Genomic DNA, 18400 nt, shown 5'->3' on the forward strand with positions numbered 1-18400 from the left:
CAGATCTCAGCCTTGTTCTTTTCTGCCATAAGAACATCCATCTAGCCCAGTATCCTATTTCCAACAGTGCCAAGTCCATGTTACAAGTACCAGCAGCGTCCCAAAAAGTGACAAGATCCCATGCTACTTAACTACAGAAATAAGAATTGACTTTCCCTAAGTCTACCTTAATAACAGTTTATGGACTTTACCTCCACAAATCTGTCCAAACCTTTCTTAAACCCAACTACATTAACTGCTTTTACCACTTGCTCTAGCAATGAGTTCCAGAGCTTTAGTCCTATATGTATTAAATGTGCTACTATGTAACTTCATGGAGTGTCACCTAGGTCCTGATGATCAGAAGCCCCGTGCTGTTCCAAACAGAGTTCTAAAATTAGCGCCGGAACATCATAGAAACATGAAGGCAGATAAAGGCCATATGACCCATCCAGTATGCCCATCCTCTGTAACCCCTAATTCTTCCTGTTCCTAAGCGATCCCACATGCTTATCCCATGCCTTTTTAAATTCTGGAACAGTCCTCGACTCCACCACCTCTACCGGGAGGCCATTCCATGCCTCCACCACCCTTTCTGTGAAATAATACTTCCTTATGTTACTCCTAAGCCTATTCCCTCTTAACATTGTCATATGCCCCCTCACTCCTTCATTTGAAAAAGGCTCTCTTCCTGTACATAAATGCCCTTGAGATACTTAAACGTTTCTATCACGTCTCCTCTCTCCCAGTGTATACATGTTGAGGTACCTAAGCCTGTCCCTGTAATTTTTGCATTCAAGACTGCTTTACTAATTTTGTAGCCGCCCTCTGGACCGACTCCATCCTGTTTTTATCTTTCCTTAGGTGCGGTCTCCAGAACTGCATGCGGTACTCCAAATGAGGCCTCACCAGAGACTTATACAACGGCACTAACACTTCCTTTTTCCTGTTGGTCATGCCTCTCTTTATGCACCCAAGCATCCTTCTGGCTTTGGCTGTCGCTTTTTCTACCTGTTTGAAAGCTTTAAGGTCGTCAGACACAATCACCCCCAAGTCCCGCTCTTCCTTTGCACACTGAAAGCACTATCCCCCTATAATGTACCGTTCCCTCGGAATTTTGCGACCCAAGTGCATGACCCTGCATTTTTGGGGATTAAACCTTAGTTGCCAAATATCAGTCCATTCCTCTAGCTTCACTAGGTCCTTCCTCATGTCATTCACACCCTCCAGGGTGTCCACCCTGTTGCAGAGTTTAGTATCATCCGCAAAGAGACAAACCTTATCAGACAGCCCTTCCACAAAATCGCACACAAAGACGTTAAAAAGAGCCGGCCCTAGGACCGATTCCTGCAGTACTCCACTGACGACATCCTTTTCTTCAGAGCAAGCTCCATTTACCACCACCCTCTGTCTCCTACCATTCAACCAGTTTTTTACCCAATCAGTTATTCTAGGTCCTACACAGAGGGCACCCAATTTATTTCCGTCGCCTGTGTGGAACTGTGTCAAAGGCTTTGCTGAAATCTAAGTATACCACATCTAGCACCCCTCCCCATCCAACTGTTTGGTCACCCAGTCGAAGAAGACAGTCAGATTCGTCTGACATGACCTGCCACTAGTGAAGCCATGCTGCCTCGGGTCCAGCATTCCATGTAGTTCAAGAAATGTCACAATCCTCCTCTTTAGAAGCGTTTCCATTAGTTTACTCACCACCGAGGTCAGACTGACAGGTCTGTAATTACCAACCTCCTCCTTACTTCCACTCTTATGCAAAGGAACCACATCCGCCCTTCTCCAGTCCATCGGGACCACTCCAGTTTCTAAGGAAGCATTGAAGAGGTCCATCAGCGGAGCTGACAGAACTTCTCCGAGTTCCTTAAGCACCCTCGGGTGTATCCCATCAGGCTCCATCGCTCTGTCTACTTTTAGTTTGGCAAGCTCCTCACGAACACAGTCCTCCATAAACGGGTCTTGGTCTACCATACATCCATCCCCTTTAGCCTTTGTTTTTTGCAGCCCTATCCCCAGTCCTTCATTCATGAACACAGAGCTAAAATAATCGTTAAGCAGTTCAGCTTTATCCTTATCATCTTCCACATATTTTTCTCCCTCAGCTTTGAGCCTCACAATGCTATTATGGCACTTCCTCTTGTCACTTACATATCTGAAAAAGGTCTTGTCCCCCAATTTTACTGTATTAGCTATCTTTTCCTCCATTTGCCGCTTCGCTTTCCTGATAGCTTTTCCAGCTTCTCTTCGCTTATTTAGGTATTCTCTCCTGTCTTCTTCTTTCTGAGTCGTCTTATAACTTGCAAAGGCTAGCCTCCTTTCCCTTATCTTTCCAGCTACTACATTCGAGTTACAGAGGGGCCTTCTTTTCCTCTTACTTTTATGTAATTTTCTAACATAAAGGTTAGTCGCCTTTAATATAGCTCCTTTCAGTCTTGCCCATTGCTGTTCTACATCCTTCAGCTGTTCCCATCTCGCTAACGGTTCCTTGAGAAATTCCCCCATCTCAGCAAAGTTAGTTCCTTTGAAATCCAGGACCTTCAATCTCGAATGAGCCCGCTCATCTGTTTAATATTGAACCATACCATACGATGATCACTAGATGCCAAATGGTCCGCCACCTTGACGTCAGAAACGTACTCTCCATTCGTAAGCACCAGGTCCAGAACAGCTCCATCCCGTGTCGGTTCCGCTACCCACTGCTGGAACAATTCTTCCTGTAGAGAATCTAAGATCTCTTTGCTTCTAGATGACCCCGTAGCCAGGACACCCCATGAGGCAATAACGCCCCTATGATCAAAGCTAATGGCATGCAAATTTAGGCATGCTATCAGCTCTGATCATAAGGTAAAAGTGTGGGATGATTGTGCCCGAGTGCACTTGTTTGACATGTCCAGACTGTCAAAAGCCCAGACCTATCAAATGCACGAGATGAAGGTCCATGGGACCCCTGGACCCCCCCCCCCCCATCATTGAGGCCCTGATGGCCTAGTACCCCCTCAAGCCCCTCCCCCCAACATAAGGGCATGGGGGGCTAGAGATCCACGGCACTTCACTGAATATCTCCACTAACCAGCCATTCCTTAACTGATTAGGTTAGGGGTGGTCTGGGGGCAGAGGTGGTCTGGGGGCAGACCTTGTGGAGCCAACACTTAGCTGGTTAATGGTGACATTCAGTCTGCTAATCAGTGTACTAAGTGCATAAAGTTATGGCAGCAAAAAGGCTTTATGCATCTAGTTAACCGGGAACTGATCAGACTGGTGACCAGTTAACATCTGGGTCCACGGTCCTATCCAGATATTCAATGCCAGGAGACGCATGTCCCGGTATTCAGTATCCAAGGTTAGTTCAGCCCACAGCTGGGAGAAGCTTACCACTGTGGGCTGATTATTATCCTCTGTTCTTTTCAAAAGAGTTGATTGCTCTCATTTTCTCTGTTTCTGTGCAAATGTTTAATAAAATTAGTCCTTAGATGTCAAACTCTAATCTACCCTTCAAAGAAAGTAATGTTGTACTTACAGACGCTGCCTGTTTGCGTGCCTGGCTGATGAGTTCTTTAATCTCAGAGAGGTTTCTGCTGAGGTTTTCCTCCAGCATTTTCAGAGGTTTCAATCTATTCAATAACTGGTTTGCCTGAGTCTCCACTTCTTTTACCTTCCTTTCAGCTGAGACAGCTGCAACAGACCAAACAGAAACAAGAACCACAATGTGAAATGAGACAGAGCTGAATCAATCACTAAAAGAGTGACTCAGTTAAACATATTGATCCATTCTTCACCATCAGGAGCTGACATCACATGAGCATTTTCTTTTATAAATTTGGGGGTGATACTGACATATACTTTGGCCGTATGTCAATATGCCTTATATAACCAAATGTTATCCATTCATAGGGGCAGGAATTTGAAAGTAAAGGATTTTTCCAAAGGAAACATGACCCCTAGCAGTAGTCATGGGAGACTACAGCTAAGGACACCATTTTCCTAAAGGTGCCAGATTGAGCAGGGGCAATTGGGCCTCGCTTTTGCCCAAAGACCCCCCCCCCCCCCGACCACCACTGATTTTATGTTTCAATAATTTTTATTGATGACACATTCCCGTGAACAGTATTCAAGCAAATGTAATACAAACATAACCATGTCCATGGTCACCAAACTTTAAACAGTAAACTCCCCCACCCCCTACCCCAAAACCACCACTGATTTTAAAGGAAGCCCCTATGGGGATGGGGTGTCTTGAGGCTTGGAGGTGGTATGGTGTTGGAAGGGGGGATTGAGCCAGGTGGTTTTGAGGCTGGAGAGGGGACCCAGCTCCGTAGACCTGGGAGCATTGGGCTACAACTTTGCGGCCCAATGCTCCTGGGGTTATTTTATCATGCTTTTTGGGCCTCAACGTGAGTTATGGTGTATCATCGCAGGTCGTGTTAACCCGCAATGACTTAAATATTGCCGCAGTATTTTATTTCAAGTGGCATTAGGGGCATTTAAATCATGTTAAGGGACAAATAATGTGACTTAAGGCCCTAACTCTGCTTGATGAATTCCCCCTAAATGTTCAAAATATTATTTGTCTAAACTCTCTACAGTTTTTGATTAAAACAAATATTGACACAATAATGCTATTATTCAGTCACTGTGCCACAATACTGTCCACTGTTCAGAGAACACTAAAAATATAGGGCCCGATATTCAGCTGCTGGCGATCAATGTTTTGAATTTCTGGGATTGCAGAGCCTGCTGATGCACAGCGGGTTAAGTGCAACATTCGGCACTTAACTGGCTATGGGTTACCACATAAAGATAGGTTGGCTTCTGTGTGGTCCTATTTATGTAGATAGCCTGTCAAGTGCTGACTCTGCCCCCAGAATGCCCCTAAAATACCCGGTTTTCAGTTTGGTGCTAACTGGTTATTTTTAGTGGCACTAACCAGTTAAGGGCCGCAGAAAATTTGTGGTTAGCTCCAAACAGGCGATTTAACCAGCCAGAAGTCGTTTCTGGCTACTTAAATCACTTTGAATACCTACCCCATAAATCGCTGAAATAACATGTCAACAACAGCTCATTACTTATCTATTGTAATCCAGCATGCTAGGTCCAACAAGGTACTCAGTTTAAAAACATCTTCTTCAGGGACCCATGATGAGACTAAAATTTGTCAGTGTGTCCCAGTAAGTATGTCTAATAGTAGTCAAAAGTGAACTACAAATGATCCATTAGCTTAAAAAAAAAAAGGAGGAAAAGACCTCAGAGTTTGCGAAGAATTCCTACCAGCTGTGCCAATGACAAAAACTAAGCAGCTCCTTACAGAATTACTTCCAAAGGAATCTGAGTGGCAGAGGGAGGGAGAAGGGCTCATGTCGAGTAAGACCTGTGATAATACAAATGGGCAGACTGAGTGCACCAAATGGTCTTTTCCTTCTGAAATCTTCTACATTCTGAAGCTTCAGTGACATTTTTTCTCACAGTGCTATGAGGCAGCTAACATACCAGCCTTTGATGAGTCGATTAAGAGTTCATTGGTTTTCAGCAATGTATCATTAACCTTGGACAGTGCAGAGGATTTGCTTATCAACGTCCGACTGAAACTCATAAGATGGCTCAAAGAATACAGTGCACTGGTGTTAGCTGACACAGCAAGCTCCTTTGCTAAAAGCAGGCTTTCACCAGTATCTGAAATACATACAAAAGATAAGCTAGTCAATAAAAGAACATGCTATTCACTCTGTGCAATACTTCAGAGATACCCAGAATACTAGTAAAAATTCACTGTTATCAGCTAAGAGAAATTTACACATATTTTTTTTGCTAAATCTCTAGAGTAGCGATATTAGCGAATATCGCACACTCACTACAATTTGCAGAATTTGCCTAATTTGTCAGATTTACGGGCTGAAAACATCCTCCTCCATAATTTGTTGCGTAAATTTTATGCACTCAACTCCTGTGAAGAAAATCTAGTCTCGCAAAAAGAGGTGGAGATGTTTTTGAGGTACGATAAAACTTTAAGCACACAGTGCTGAAATTCAGCATTGAACAGATAAAGACATGTGACTAAATCTGGTCAAGGTAAAAGATTGTCCTAAAGTTAGACAGGTTTATCCACAAGTCCCACTGAACACCCAGACAAACTTACATGAATAACTTCAAGCACCAGTTAGTCTATACTGGTTAGGTCAATATTCAGTGTGGCTGAAGTGGGCAGAAGTGACTCCTGTCTTCTTAAACCACAATAAGCGGGCTAGTCATTGCTGCTATTCAGTGGCAATTCCACAAAATATTGTCTCTGACCACCATGGAACTACCCAGGTAGTGCTGGAATGGTCCATGGATGAAGCCAGGGAGGAGTTAAAAATTATGTAGTCACTGACCATCTTCAGTGACAGTGACCACATAACTAAGCAGACAGCTTGCCTGCTTCTCTATGTGGTTGCCTGCGCTGAATACTGGCTGGCACCTGCATAAATTCTGGGTCACCGCCTGACTCCAAATATTAGGTACCAGTGCCTGGACATAGCCCTGCATGGAATCCAGAGGTGGTCGGTTCAAATCCCACCACTGCTCCTTGTGATCTTGGGTAAGTCTCTTAACCCTCCATTGCTTCAGGCACAAAATTAGATTGTGAGCTCTCCAAGGACAGGGAAATACCTAGTGTACCTGAATGTAACTCACCTTGAGCTACTACTGAAAAAGGTGTGTGAGCAAAATCTAAATAAATAAAATAAATAAATATCTGGGATCAAATCTGTCCTCGGCTATCAGTGGAATAAAAAACACTGACTGCTGCAGGCAGAATACTGACCAGTAGTTTATCACAAATGGAATCATACATGCAGCATTTGGATCTCTCTTGATGAGGTAACTTTTAACACTAGAGGTTTAAAGGTATTGCAGTACAGCATCTTAAAGAAATTTTAAAAATAATGGGTTAGCATTTACAAAAATAGTCTTAACAACTACATGGAAATACAACTACTACCTTTGTACACCTTTGACATATTACACAATACACAGGAGGTAGATATTTCCTTTAACTACAAAGAAATGCACAATATAAAAGATATGTATTAGTCTAAAATTGACATATTTGTGTCATTATGGGGCTCATTTTTAAAACAGAAAAACATCCAGAAAGCGGCACAAAGTGGCAGATGGACTTTTTTTTCCCCCAAAACATCCAAATCACTATTTTCAAAACCCATTTTTAAAACGAGTTTCTATGCAGTTTGTATACAGTGCATCCAAATCACAAGGGGGAACATCAGGGGCATGATTTGGGTGTTCCCAAAACTTGGAAGTTTTTCTTCCATAATGGAAGAAAACAAAACCGTCCAGGGGTAAATTTAGACGTTTTGGTCTAGACCTGTTTCAAACCCAACTAAGTCACAAAAAGGTGCATTTTTGAAAAAAACGTCTAAGTCAGAATTTGGACGTTTTACAAAGACGTCCAAATTCCGAACCAGGAAGTAGGTCATTTTCAAAAAAGATGGACGTCCATCTTTTGTGTTCAAAAATACCATGGACGTCCTGTGTTTTGGATATTTTGCGATTTGCACATCTTTTTTTCGGCCATTTTTGAAAAAAAGGCGTCCAAGTCTAAAACGTCCATAGGCAAACCATTGGGACGTGGCAATGCACTGCAGTGGACTTCATAAAATGCTCCCAGGTACACAGCTCCCTTACCTTGTGTGCTGAGCACCCCAAAACCCACTACCCCCAAATGTACTCCACTACCATAGACCTTATGGGTGAAGAGGGCAGCTATATATGGGTACAGTGGGTTTCTGGTGGGTTTTGGAGGGCTCACAGTTCCCTGCACAAGTGTATTGAACCTGCTTTGAGTGGGAAAGCGCGGGGTACAAATGTAATAAATAAATAAATAAATAACAGGTAGTGGGGGGATGGGCCTGGGTCCACCTGTCTGAAGTGCACTAAACTACTCCAGGAACCTGCATGCTGCTCTCATGGACCTGAGTATAACATCTGAGGCTGGCATAGAGGCTGGCAAGTAATGTTCTTCAACACATTTTTGGGGGGTGGGAGGGGTTTAGTGACCACTGGGGGAGTAAGGGGGGGGTCATCCCTGATTCCCTCCAGTGGTCATTTGGAGGGGCATAATCGAACGAAAACGTCTATCTCCATGGGCGTTTATCTCAGGGGCGTAGCCACGGGTGGGCCTGGGTGGGCCCAGGCCCACCCAGTTTTGGTTCAGGCCCACCCAGCAGTGGAGGCAGCGGAGCGGAGGGAGCAGGCTGAGCTCCGATCCCGCATCTGCCGCCACTGCCCCGCCCCCCCCCGCCGCCGCTGCCCGCCGTACCTTTAAATATTACAGTTTTGCTGGAGTCGCGGGCAGCCGGCATTGAAGACATCGGCAGGCTTACGCCGGTTCCAGCAGCCTTCCCTTCCCTCGTTGCAAGTCGGATGATGGCTCCGCCCTCGTAGAAACAGGAAATACGTCAGAAGAGGGCGGAGCCATCATCCGACTTGCAACGAGGGAAGGGAAGGCTGCTGGAACCGGCGTAAGCCTGCCGATGTCTTCAATGCCGGCTGCCCGCGACTCCAGCAAAACTGTAATATTTAAAGGGGGGGGGCGGGAAGGAAACAGGGCAGACGGGAGAGGAGGGTTGCTGCACATGGTGGAAGAAGGGGAGAGGAGGGCTGCTGGATGGAGGGAAGAGGAGGGTTGCTGGACATGGTGGAAGAAGGGGAGGGGGCAGGGGAGAGGAGGGTTGCTGGATGGAGGGAAGGGGAGACGAGGGTTGCTGCACATGGTGGAAGAAGGGGAGAGGAGGGTTGCTGCACATGGTGGAAGAAGGGGAGAGGAGAGGGTAGGGGAGAGGAGGGTTGCTGGATGGAGGGAAGGGGAGAGGAGGGTTGCTGGACATGGTGGACGAAGGGGAGAGGAGGGTTGCTGGATGGAGGGAAGAGGAGGGTTGCTGGACATGGTGGAAGAAGGGGAGAGGGCAGGGGAGAGGAGGGTTGCTGGATGGAGGGAAGGGGAGAGGAGGGTTGCTGGACATGGTGGAAGAAGGGGAGAGGAGGGTTGCTGGATGGAGGGAAGGGGAGAGGAGGGTTGCTGCACATGGTGGAAGAAGGGGAGAGGAGGGTTGCTGCACATGGTGGAAGAAGGGGAGAGGAGAGGGCAGGGGAGAGGAGGGTTGCTGGATGGAGGGAAGGGGAGAGGAGGGTTGCTGGACATGGTGGAAGAAGGGGAGAGGAGGGTTGCTGGATATGGTGGAAGAAGGGGAGAGGAGGGTTGCTGGATGGAGGGAAGAGGAGAGGAGGGTTGCTGGACATGGTGAAAGAAGGGGAGAGGAGGGTTGCTGGATATGGTGGAAGAAGGGGAGAGGTGGGTTGCTGGATGGAGGGAAGGAAAGAGGAGGGTTGCTGGACATGGTGGAAGAAGGGGAGAGGAGGGTTGCTGCACATGGTGGAAGAAGGGGAGAGGAGGGTTGCTGGATGGAGGGAAGGGGAGAGGAGGGTTGCTGGACATGGTGGAAGAAGGGGAGAGGAGAGGGCAGGGGAGAGGAGGGTTGCTGGATGGAGGGAAGGGGAGAGGAGAGTTGCTGGACATGGTGGAAGAAGGGGAGAGGAGGGTTGCTGGATGGAGGGAAGGGGAGAGGAGGGTTGCTGGACATGGATGGAAGAGAGGGAAGGGAGAGAGAAGAAATGCTGGACATGGATGGAGGGGATGGAAGAATGAGGAAGGAGATGAGATGAGGGAAAAGGAAGAGAGGAGAAAAACTGCACATGGATGAAGAAAATAGGCAGAAGCTGGATCCACTAGACAGTCAAGTCTGCAGAGGACCCAGCTTTTACTTATGGATATAGAGCAAGAAAGAACCAGGCACACCCATTAAAGGGGGGCCGACCACAACCGGGCTGAAGGCCAGCGAAGACAGAAGTGTGGGGGAGGGTACAGGGAGGGCCTTAGTTAGAGAGCAGAGGTAGTAGTGGGAGGGAAACAAGGGGTAGCAAGGGGAGGGGGCAGGAAAGAAGGGGAGGAGCAAGGGAGGAGGAGAGAGGAATTTGAACTGCACAGGAAGTCCTTTTGAATTTGGAAGCAGGAGAAGAGCAACCCTGGGCAGCAGCTCCTGAAATTTTTACAGGCACATGTTTTGTGTCTGCCCTGGGTAGAGCTTGTGCAGAGTACAGCCAAAGAAGCTCTTACAGCAGAGCACGATATTCCAGCAAATTGAGAACAAATTTTCCGGTATGTAGACATTTAAAACTTTGTGCAGCTGCAAGGCATTTTAGCTTTCTCCTGCCGACCCCCATTTAGCTTTTCCAGGATGGCCGGCCATCTCGGGTTAGCTGCCTATCTCACGGCATTACGCGCACTAGGCTAGAGTCCTACATACGCTGCCCATGGCGCATGGCAGATGGGTTTGCCACAGCGCGGTTACCGTTTTTGGCCGGCCATGCAGTGCTCGCAATTCGCAGTGCATAGCACGGCACTGAGGCACGACTCGGAAGACCTTGTGTACAGTACTGAACCGAGTCGCAAACACCTTTAATGGTACGTCATTTTTGCTCTTCTCCTGCCTCAGCGGCACACCGCACGTTAAGATGCGGTGATGGCCGGCCACTAATACTTGGCCGACAGTTACGCACTGTACGGCAACGGACCTTCGAGCCCCATTGTGGCCGGCCACGCCGTGTTATCTAATTCGAAAAATTAATGCGTTATAAGCTGTCCATGCCAATACGGCGATGGACCTTAAAACCCGTTATGGCCGTTGATTGTTCTACAGGCACACGTGTCTAGGCCCATTTCGGTTGATCCGGCAGACCTAGTGCATAGCACGGCACTGAGGCACGACTTGGAAGACCTTGTGCACAGCACTGAACCGAAACGCAAACGATCCCAGGGAGACGAAAACATCTTTAATGGTACGTCATTTTTGCTCTTCTCCTGCCTCAGCGGCACACCGCATGTTAAGATGCGGTGATGGCCGGCCAATAATACTTGGCCGACAGTTACGCGCTATACGGCAACGGACCTTTGAGCCCCGTTGTGGCTGGCCACGCCGTGTTATCAAATTCGATAAATTAATGCGGTATAAGCCGTCCATGCCATTACGGCGACGGACCTTAAACGTTACTTACCGGCGCCATGTCTGTATGATTGGCCTGCCATGCGATATTTGAGATGCGGGTTTTTGCAGAAACGTCCACATTGCGATCCTCGCTAGTCAGGGTCTTCTCTTGTGGGCCACTTAGGGGGAGTCCCAAATTGGCGGGACACGCGCTTCGCTACGCGTTGTAATTGCCCGCCCATACAGTCGGCCATTAACCTACAGAGGCACGTACGGCAGCGGTGAATTTCGATAGGGTGGCCATTTGCATGAGTGCCGATTGTAAAAACGGTGGCCACTTTCAATACACCACCCATTCCGACTAGCAGTAAAATTTGGAAAAGGCAGCCAGTTTTATGGCGCTAAAATTCACTAGAATGGACATTCCAAATACAAATTTAACCGCAGCGGCCACCTTGGATACCGCACACATGTGTCTTTGACACACGGCATAGGCTGGAACAATTGATATCATACTGTTTGGTGCCAGCATAGCGGGACACAGTACTTAGGGGCATCAGACAAACATATCGGTTACAGTATGCTACTCTCAGCTGCCGTTAGGACCAGGTCCACGGGGGGAAGGGTTGGTACAACAGTGTTAGTCCTAGAGGGCCATGTGCACTTAGCGGCCAGTTTGACTAGAGCGGCCACGTGGACTAAAGCAGCTAATTTGAAAACGGTGGCCATTTTGATAGAAGGACCACCGGTCTTACTGATTTATCTGCAGGATTTACAGGGGCCCGGCCATTTTAATTTTAGCGGCCCATTTTGCATACGGCAGCCGTTTTGACTACCAGGCCAAATTTGAATGTAACAGCCATCGCCCGTGGGGCTTTAGGCTGGCCATTTAAGGAAGGGCGCACTGCGCAGACAGCACGCAGTCGGATATGTAGCTGTGAGCAAGGAGGGTACAGTTTACACAGGCACCATAGGATGCACCCAGCGATTGGGGAAGCCGGCGTCACCACAATCAGTTATTATGAGGTCATTTTGCTTTAAATTGTCTATTCTTTTAGTCTCTCCATTGCAGTAATGTCATTGTAGTGTGCGAAGGAGACATATGCACCAGCAAGGCCAGCCAAGCGGCCCACCAAAACTCCGCCAGCTAAGACGTGGAGTGCTGCGGCCCCAGACCTTAGAAGTCACAGTGGACCTACACCACAAGCACAGACGGTGCGGGGGCCTGCAAGGGAGGTAGCAGCACCGCAGACTCCACCTCCATAGTTGCGGGGCTACCGCCAGTACCGGCAAGGGGTAAGTCTAATGACAGCACCACACTCCTTCCAGCGCAGACGCATGACATAACTAGATATGCAGTATGGGACGAAAAGAACGGGTAACGGAGCCCAATATGGCAGGACAGAATGCGGTTGTGGTACCGGTCGGTGCACAGGGGACCAGTCAGGATGTGGGAGTACTTAATCACAGGAGCGATGCATTAGGTACCGTTCTCACAATACAGGTGGATTGATATCTTCTCCCTCCTTGTGTGGGAGTTGCATGAGGACAGTACCGTAGGCAGGGATAGCGTAACAGATAAGACCCCAAGATATTCGGGTCCTTCATGGACTGGTCGTAGGCTGTTCACATACTTAGGACACTCAGCTGTTCACATACTCAGGACACTCACTATAGTGAAGGAAACGGAAAGGGGCCCGGACTTGGTGTGGGATATGGAATACAATTTTAAAAGCGCATGAGATATTTAGGGGACAGGCATGCCTTAACTAAGATATTAAATTTACAAGAAAGCAGTGCAGACAATCCATTCATATCGGGTCAGCACCAGTGGTAGTCCTGTCAGGCAATGCCGTCAGGACAAAGGCAGGACGGAGGCAGCGGACATTGCACCTAGCACCCGACACGCCCGCGCGGGCAGGCATGCTGCAGGGCAAGGCAGGCTCCCCAGAGACAGGGAACAGCAATCTAGTAACACGGGACAGGGTACTGAGGGAGCTAGCGCTCCCCCCAGCAAGCTTATGAGACAGGAGAAAGCAACCTATTAACTCAGTACAGGGTCCGGAAGCCATCAAGCTTCAAGGTTAGCCCGTTACCCTGACAGAACGGGTGCATCACCACAGGTTTCCAATCAGGTTGCATGATTCCATATTAGAGGACAACACCACAGTGACAACACTACCCCAACAATGCATCCTCGATTCACATGCATCGACAGATAGCTGCAGGCAAGATTACCAAAGAACTATTGCTAGGCTGCATAGCGGGGCTGTTTGAGGACCCACCCTTCAAGGCAACAACAGTGTCTCCGCTAGGCATAATACCAAGGAAGGAGCTGGGGAAAGGTAGGCCCAGTCGTAATTTGTCCCGCCACATAGGAACATCAGTAAATGACTACATTGACCATAGCAGCTGTACAGTACAATATGCATCTGTAGACAATGCCATTCAAATAATTTGGCGGCAAGGCAACTAGGCACATTGGGCTAAGGTGGACGGAGATTCGGCTTTTCACACCTTGCCTTTACACCCACAGCCCTTTCCCTTGTTAGGTGTCAGGTTCCAGGAGAGGTTTTATTACGATAAATGTGTCCCCATGTGTGGCCACATCTAGTGCGCATACTTCAAAGAGCTTAGCATGTTTGTGCATGGGGTAGTGGAGCAACTAGCCCCCGCTAGGTCTCTGGTCCTCATCTGAAGGACTTCCTGTTCAAAGACCGGGAATCACAAGAGTGGACGGATGTGTTACAGGTCTTTATCCACTTGGCACAGAAATTGGACATCCCATTAGCCGTTGAAAAAACAGTAAGCCCACGGCGAATCCTTACGTTATAGGTATTGAATTGGAACTAGATGTTCCAGACTGCCGGCTGACAAAATTGATAAGCTTGCCAGAGCGGCGAATACGAGGCGGCACTGTAAAAAAGCAAGGCTGAAGCAGGTACAGGAACTCCTGGGTCCAGTAGGCTTCGCAATAAGGGTGATTCCCAATAGCTTTAGCAACATCGGGAACAAACAAAGCGCATTTTCATCTCAGACGTACACAGGACATCAAGCGAGATTTAGCAGGTTCTTGGCCCATGGGATTTCATTTTGGCACGATTCACCCACTCTCACGGAAGCCCTGCATTTTCTTTACAGATGCGGCAGATTTACTTCCAGGGAGCGTGGTGCGCAGCAAGCTCGGGTTTCAGTAGGGACCACGTAGGATATCATGTTTCCTGGGGGGACCTGGCATATCTCACAAGTCAATTGTAATTCCCTCAGACAATATGGCAGTAGTTGTCCGCCATGCACTTCCCACAAGTTATGTGCGCAGACAGATAGTTCCGCAGTGATTACAGCTAAACATATACCAGGCAGGGAGAATGGTTATAGTGGATGCTCCTTCTCGTTTTTAGAGCGCAGACCCGGAAATGGGACCCGATGCTGCGATAGTTAACAGATACCTCGCGGACAAGATACACAACCGCACATATAGTCAACACTTAGAAGAGAAGGGTGGTACTGATATATTCCCGGTCCCCGGCATGTATGAAGGGAATTAGCAGAAACCAGGTCTCAATCATGTTCGCAGCCATCAGTTTTCTCGCCAAAGTGGTGGCTGTCCAAAATCCATCTAGGTCATTTGTTGTCACGAGACTGATGAAAGGATAGGGCAGGCCGGGAGTACCCTACCCAGGTAAAAGAAAACCCAGTACCGGCAGGGAAATGGGCCGTCTCTTTGCATCATTAGAGGAGATAAGTGACACTGAGTTTGAGGGCTGTCAAGTCAAATGTGCATTCTCATTAGCTTTGCATGGTGCTCTGCGAGTCAGTGAGTTGGTGGCTACGTACAAGCATGCCCACCATGGCATGTCCCTCTTAATACGTGACGCGGCCATTACAGCCGCGGCAACTGACCTACTTATTCGCAAATCAGAATGGATCGGAACGGACATGCCCTGTCCTGAACCTTCAAGCCGACTTAAAACAAAGACCAAAGACCAGCCTGCTGATTCATACACTAGGTACATATGTACAGTACCCACTCATTTAGGATTAGGGCAGCTACGGCAGTGGCAGCGCTAGGAGTGTCCATAGAGGCCATCAAAAGACTGGGCCGATGGCGACCTAATGTATACAAGCGCTACATCAGACCCATCTAGTGTATACAAGCGGTACATTGGACCCATTAAGGCATCCACAGCAAAGTGATAATGGTTGCTTGCACTGTGCTAACATGTCGTTTCCCATTATATTCTATTACAGGTATCCATATCCAGAATGAGCTGCAGCGGATTTGGATATGCGGTCACTCATCACTTGTATGTACATTAGGCACAGGGAAAGGCGGTGGGCGCATAGAAGGGCAGCAGTGAGACCGAACAGTGAGAGCCTGGGTTGTCAGGGCGATAGAGGAGCCAGGGCGATAGAGTAGCCATAACAGGGTATAGGTAAGGGAGGGATGCTTCAGGCATTCATGTGTGCATTAAAAGTCATACGATCCCACATGACTTGCGAATAGATACAAGCCATAGCGTTAGGGCATGACCGCAGCTAGGAGGGGTGGGGGACCACGGCAAACGAGGTGTCATTGCCGTGGCCTGTGGCGTTAGACTACAATGTTTACGCACAGCCAGCAATGGGTACACAGCAGCTTGACACATAACAGTTACAAGTTTGGGGTAACTACTGCTGCAGAAAGAGTTGTGTGGAAAATTATCAAGTTGATGCAAATGGTAGGCTTGCATGTGAGCAGCCTTGTTATAAGGAAACAACGTGTATACAGCTTGTCTCCTGGCTTGGGCGGCCGGGAGGCCTAGAACGTCATTTTGTAAATGTGGTAGGTGCCTCCTTCAACGGGAAACAACGTGTATACAGCTTGTCTCCTGGCTTGGGCGGCCGGGAGGCCTAGAACGTCATTTTGTAAATGTGGTAGGTGCCTCCTTCAACGGGAGACACCAAGTGACGTCGGGTGCTTGGAAAACAGCACAGGGGGCCACAGGGGCTTGGCCTGTGGCCCAGAATATGCAACTACGTGTAGAAGCTGTGTACCCGGGTAGAAATGCATGCTGGCATAATGATTAGTAGAAGATGTAATGTAATTTGTTTAAGTTGTAACAATTTTGATGTTCCTGGCTGCGGCCAAAATAAATCCAATTCTATCGAAGATATGGCTTGTAGTGTGGTATTGAAGGGGGCGGGGGTTGATACGTCTGAGTGTGTGCCGAATGCCCGAGTTGATGAAGAAGAAAGGAGGAAAGTAAAGAAATAAATGGAAAGGAAGCCCTGGAAACGGAGTTAAGAGGACAGATAGCAGCAGAATCGGATACTGGGCCAGCATGATCAGAAAAACAGTCACCAGACAACTAAGGTAGAAAAAAATCATTTTATTTTTATTATAGTGTTTGGAATATGTCCACTTTGAGAATCAGGTGCTCAACATTAAAAGTTTATATTTATTTACTTATTTATGGCATTTTATCCCACATTAAACATGAATTAAATTGGAACCTGGGATCATTTAATTTTTTTTTTCCTGGAGACAGTAATGCATTGCCCCCCCCCCCCCCCCAGACTCTCTCCCCGGCTATAGCAAGCTCTGCAATTTTGAGGGGAGGTGGACGGGGGGGGGGGGGGGGGGGGAAGGTGGACGGGCGCAGAGGTGGACTGGGGAGAGAGCCTGTTGTTAAACATTTACCAGCACACCACTGTCTAGTGCCCACCCATCCAACCTGTTGGCCCACCCAAAAATTGACTTCTGGCTACGCCACTGGTTTATCTCCAAGAACGGGTCCGTGAAGGGGTGGACCGAAGCGTATTTTCAAAAAACATGGACGTTTATCTTTTTTTTGACCTGGGCGTTTTTGTTTTTCAGCGATAATGGAAACCGAAAGCGCCCACCTCAAAAACGAATAACTCCAAGACATTTATTCGTGGGAGGGGCCAGGATTCGTAGTGCACTGGTCCCCCTCATACCAACCGGGCACCCTAGGGGGCACTTTTACAAAAAAAAAAAAAAACAAGGTAAAACAGCTCCCAGGTGCATAGCACCCTTCCCTTGGGTGTTGAGCCCCCCAAATCCCCCTCAAAACCCACTGCCCACAAGTCTACACCATTACTATAGCCCTAAGGGGTGAAGGGGGGCACCTACATGTGGGTACAGTGGGTTTGGGGGGCGGTTTGGAGGGCTCCCATTTACCAGCACAAGTGTAACAGGTGGGGGGGGGGATGGGCCTGGGTCCACCTGCCTGAAGTCCACTGCACCCCCTAATAACTGCTCCAGTGACCTGCATACTGCTGCCAGGGAGGTGGGTATGACATTTGAGGGTGAAAATAAAAAGTTGTGAAATGGCATATTTTGTGGTGGGAGGGGGTTTGTTCAGTACTGGTCTCCGTATCTCAAAAAAGATATAGTAGAATTGGAAAAGGTACAGCGAAGGGCGACGAAAATGATAGTGGGGATGGGACGACTTTCCTATGAAGAGAGGCTGAGAAGGCTAGGGCTTTTCAGCTTGGAGAAGAGACGGCTGAGGGGAGATATGATAGAAGTGTATAAAATAATGAGTGGAATGGATCGGGTGGATATGAAGCGACTGTTCACGCTATCCAAAAATACTAGGACTAGAGGGCATGAGTTGAAGCTACAGTGTGGTAAATTTAAAACGAATCGGAGAAAATTTTTCTTCACCCAACGTGTAATTAGACTCTGGAATTCATTGCCGGAGAACGTGGTACGGGCGGTTAGCTTGACGGAGTTTAAAAAGGGGTTAGATAGATTCCTAAAGGACAAGTCCATAGACCGCTATTAAATGGACTGGAAAAATTCCTCATTTTTAGGTATAACTTGTCTGGAATGTTTTTACGTTTGGGGAGCGTGCCAGGTGCCCTTGACCTGGATTGGCCACTGTCGGTGACAGGATGCTGGGCTAGATGGACCTTTGGTCTTTCCCAGTATGGCACTACTTATGTACTTATGTACTTATGTACCACTGGGGGAGTCAGGGGAGGTCATCCCCGATTCCCTCCAGTGGTCATCTGGTCATTTAGGGCACTTTTTGGGGCCTTATTCGTGGAAAAACAGGGGCCAGGAAAAGTGCCCTAAATTCTCGCTAAAAACGCATATTATTTTTCCATTATCGGCGAAAGATGCCCATCTCTGATCGCCCAATAACCACGCCCCAGTTCCGCCTTCACCACGCCTTCGACACGCCCCCATCAACTTTGTCCGCATCCGCGACGGAGTGCAGTTGAAAACGTCCAAATTCGGCTTTTGATTATACCGCTTTATTCGTTTTTGTGAGATAAATGTCTATCTCCCGATTTGGGTCACAATATAGGCGTTTTTCTATTTCGATTATAAGCAGGTTGGTCATTTAGGGCACCTTTTTGTG

At 47.9% G+C, this 18400-nt stretch overlaps 1 protein-coding gene across 1 annotated transcript in view; it reads right to left on the reverse strand.

Annotated features, from left to right (window-relative positions):
- The window catches only part of LAMA1 (laminin subunit alpha 1), a 357026-nt gene that overhangs the window by 60059 nt on the left and 278567 nt on the right, over positions 1 to 18400 (reverse strand). Inside the window, 2 exon segments of the mRNA XM_030213227.1 lie at positions 3509 to 3663; positions 5476 to 5658. Of these exon segments, the coding sequence (XP_030069087.1) occupies positions 3509 to 3663; positions 5476 to 5658 (338 nt within the window).

The sequence above is a fragment of the Microcaecilia unicolor genome, chromosome 1, assembly GCF_901765095.1.
Source record: "Microcaecilia unicolor chromosome 1, aMicUni1.1, whole genome shotgun sequence".
Classification (NCBI taxonomy): Eukaryota; Metazoa; Chordata; class Amphibia; order Gymnophiona; family Siphonopidae; genus Microcaecilia; species Microcaecilia unicolor.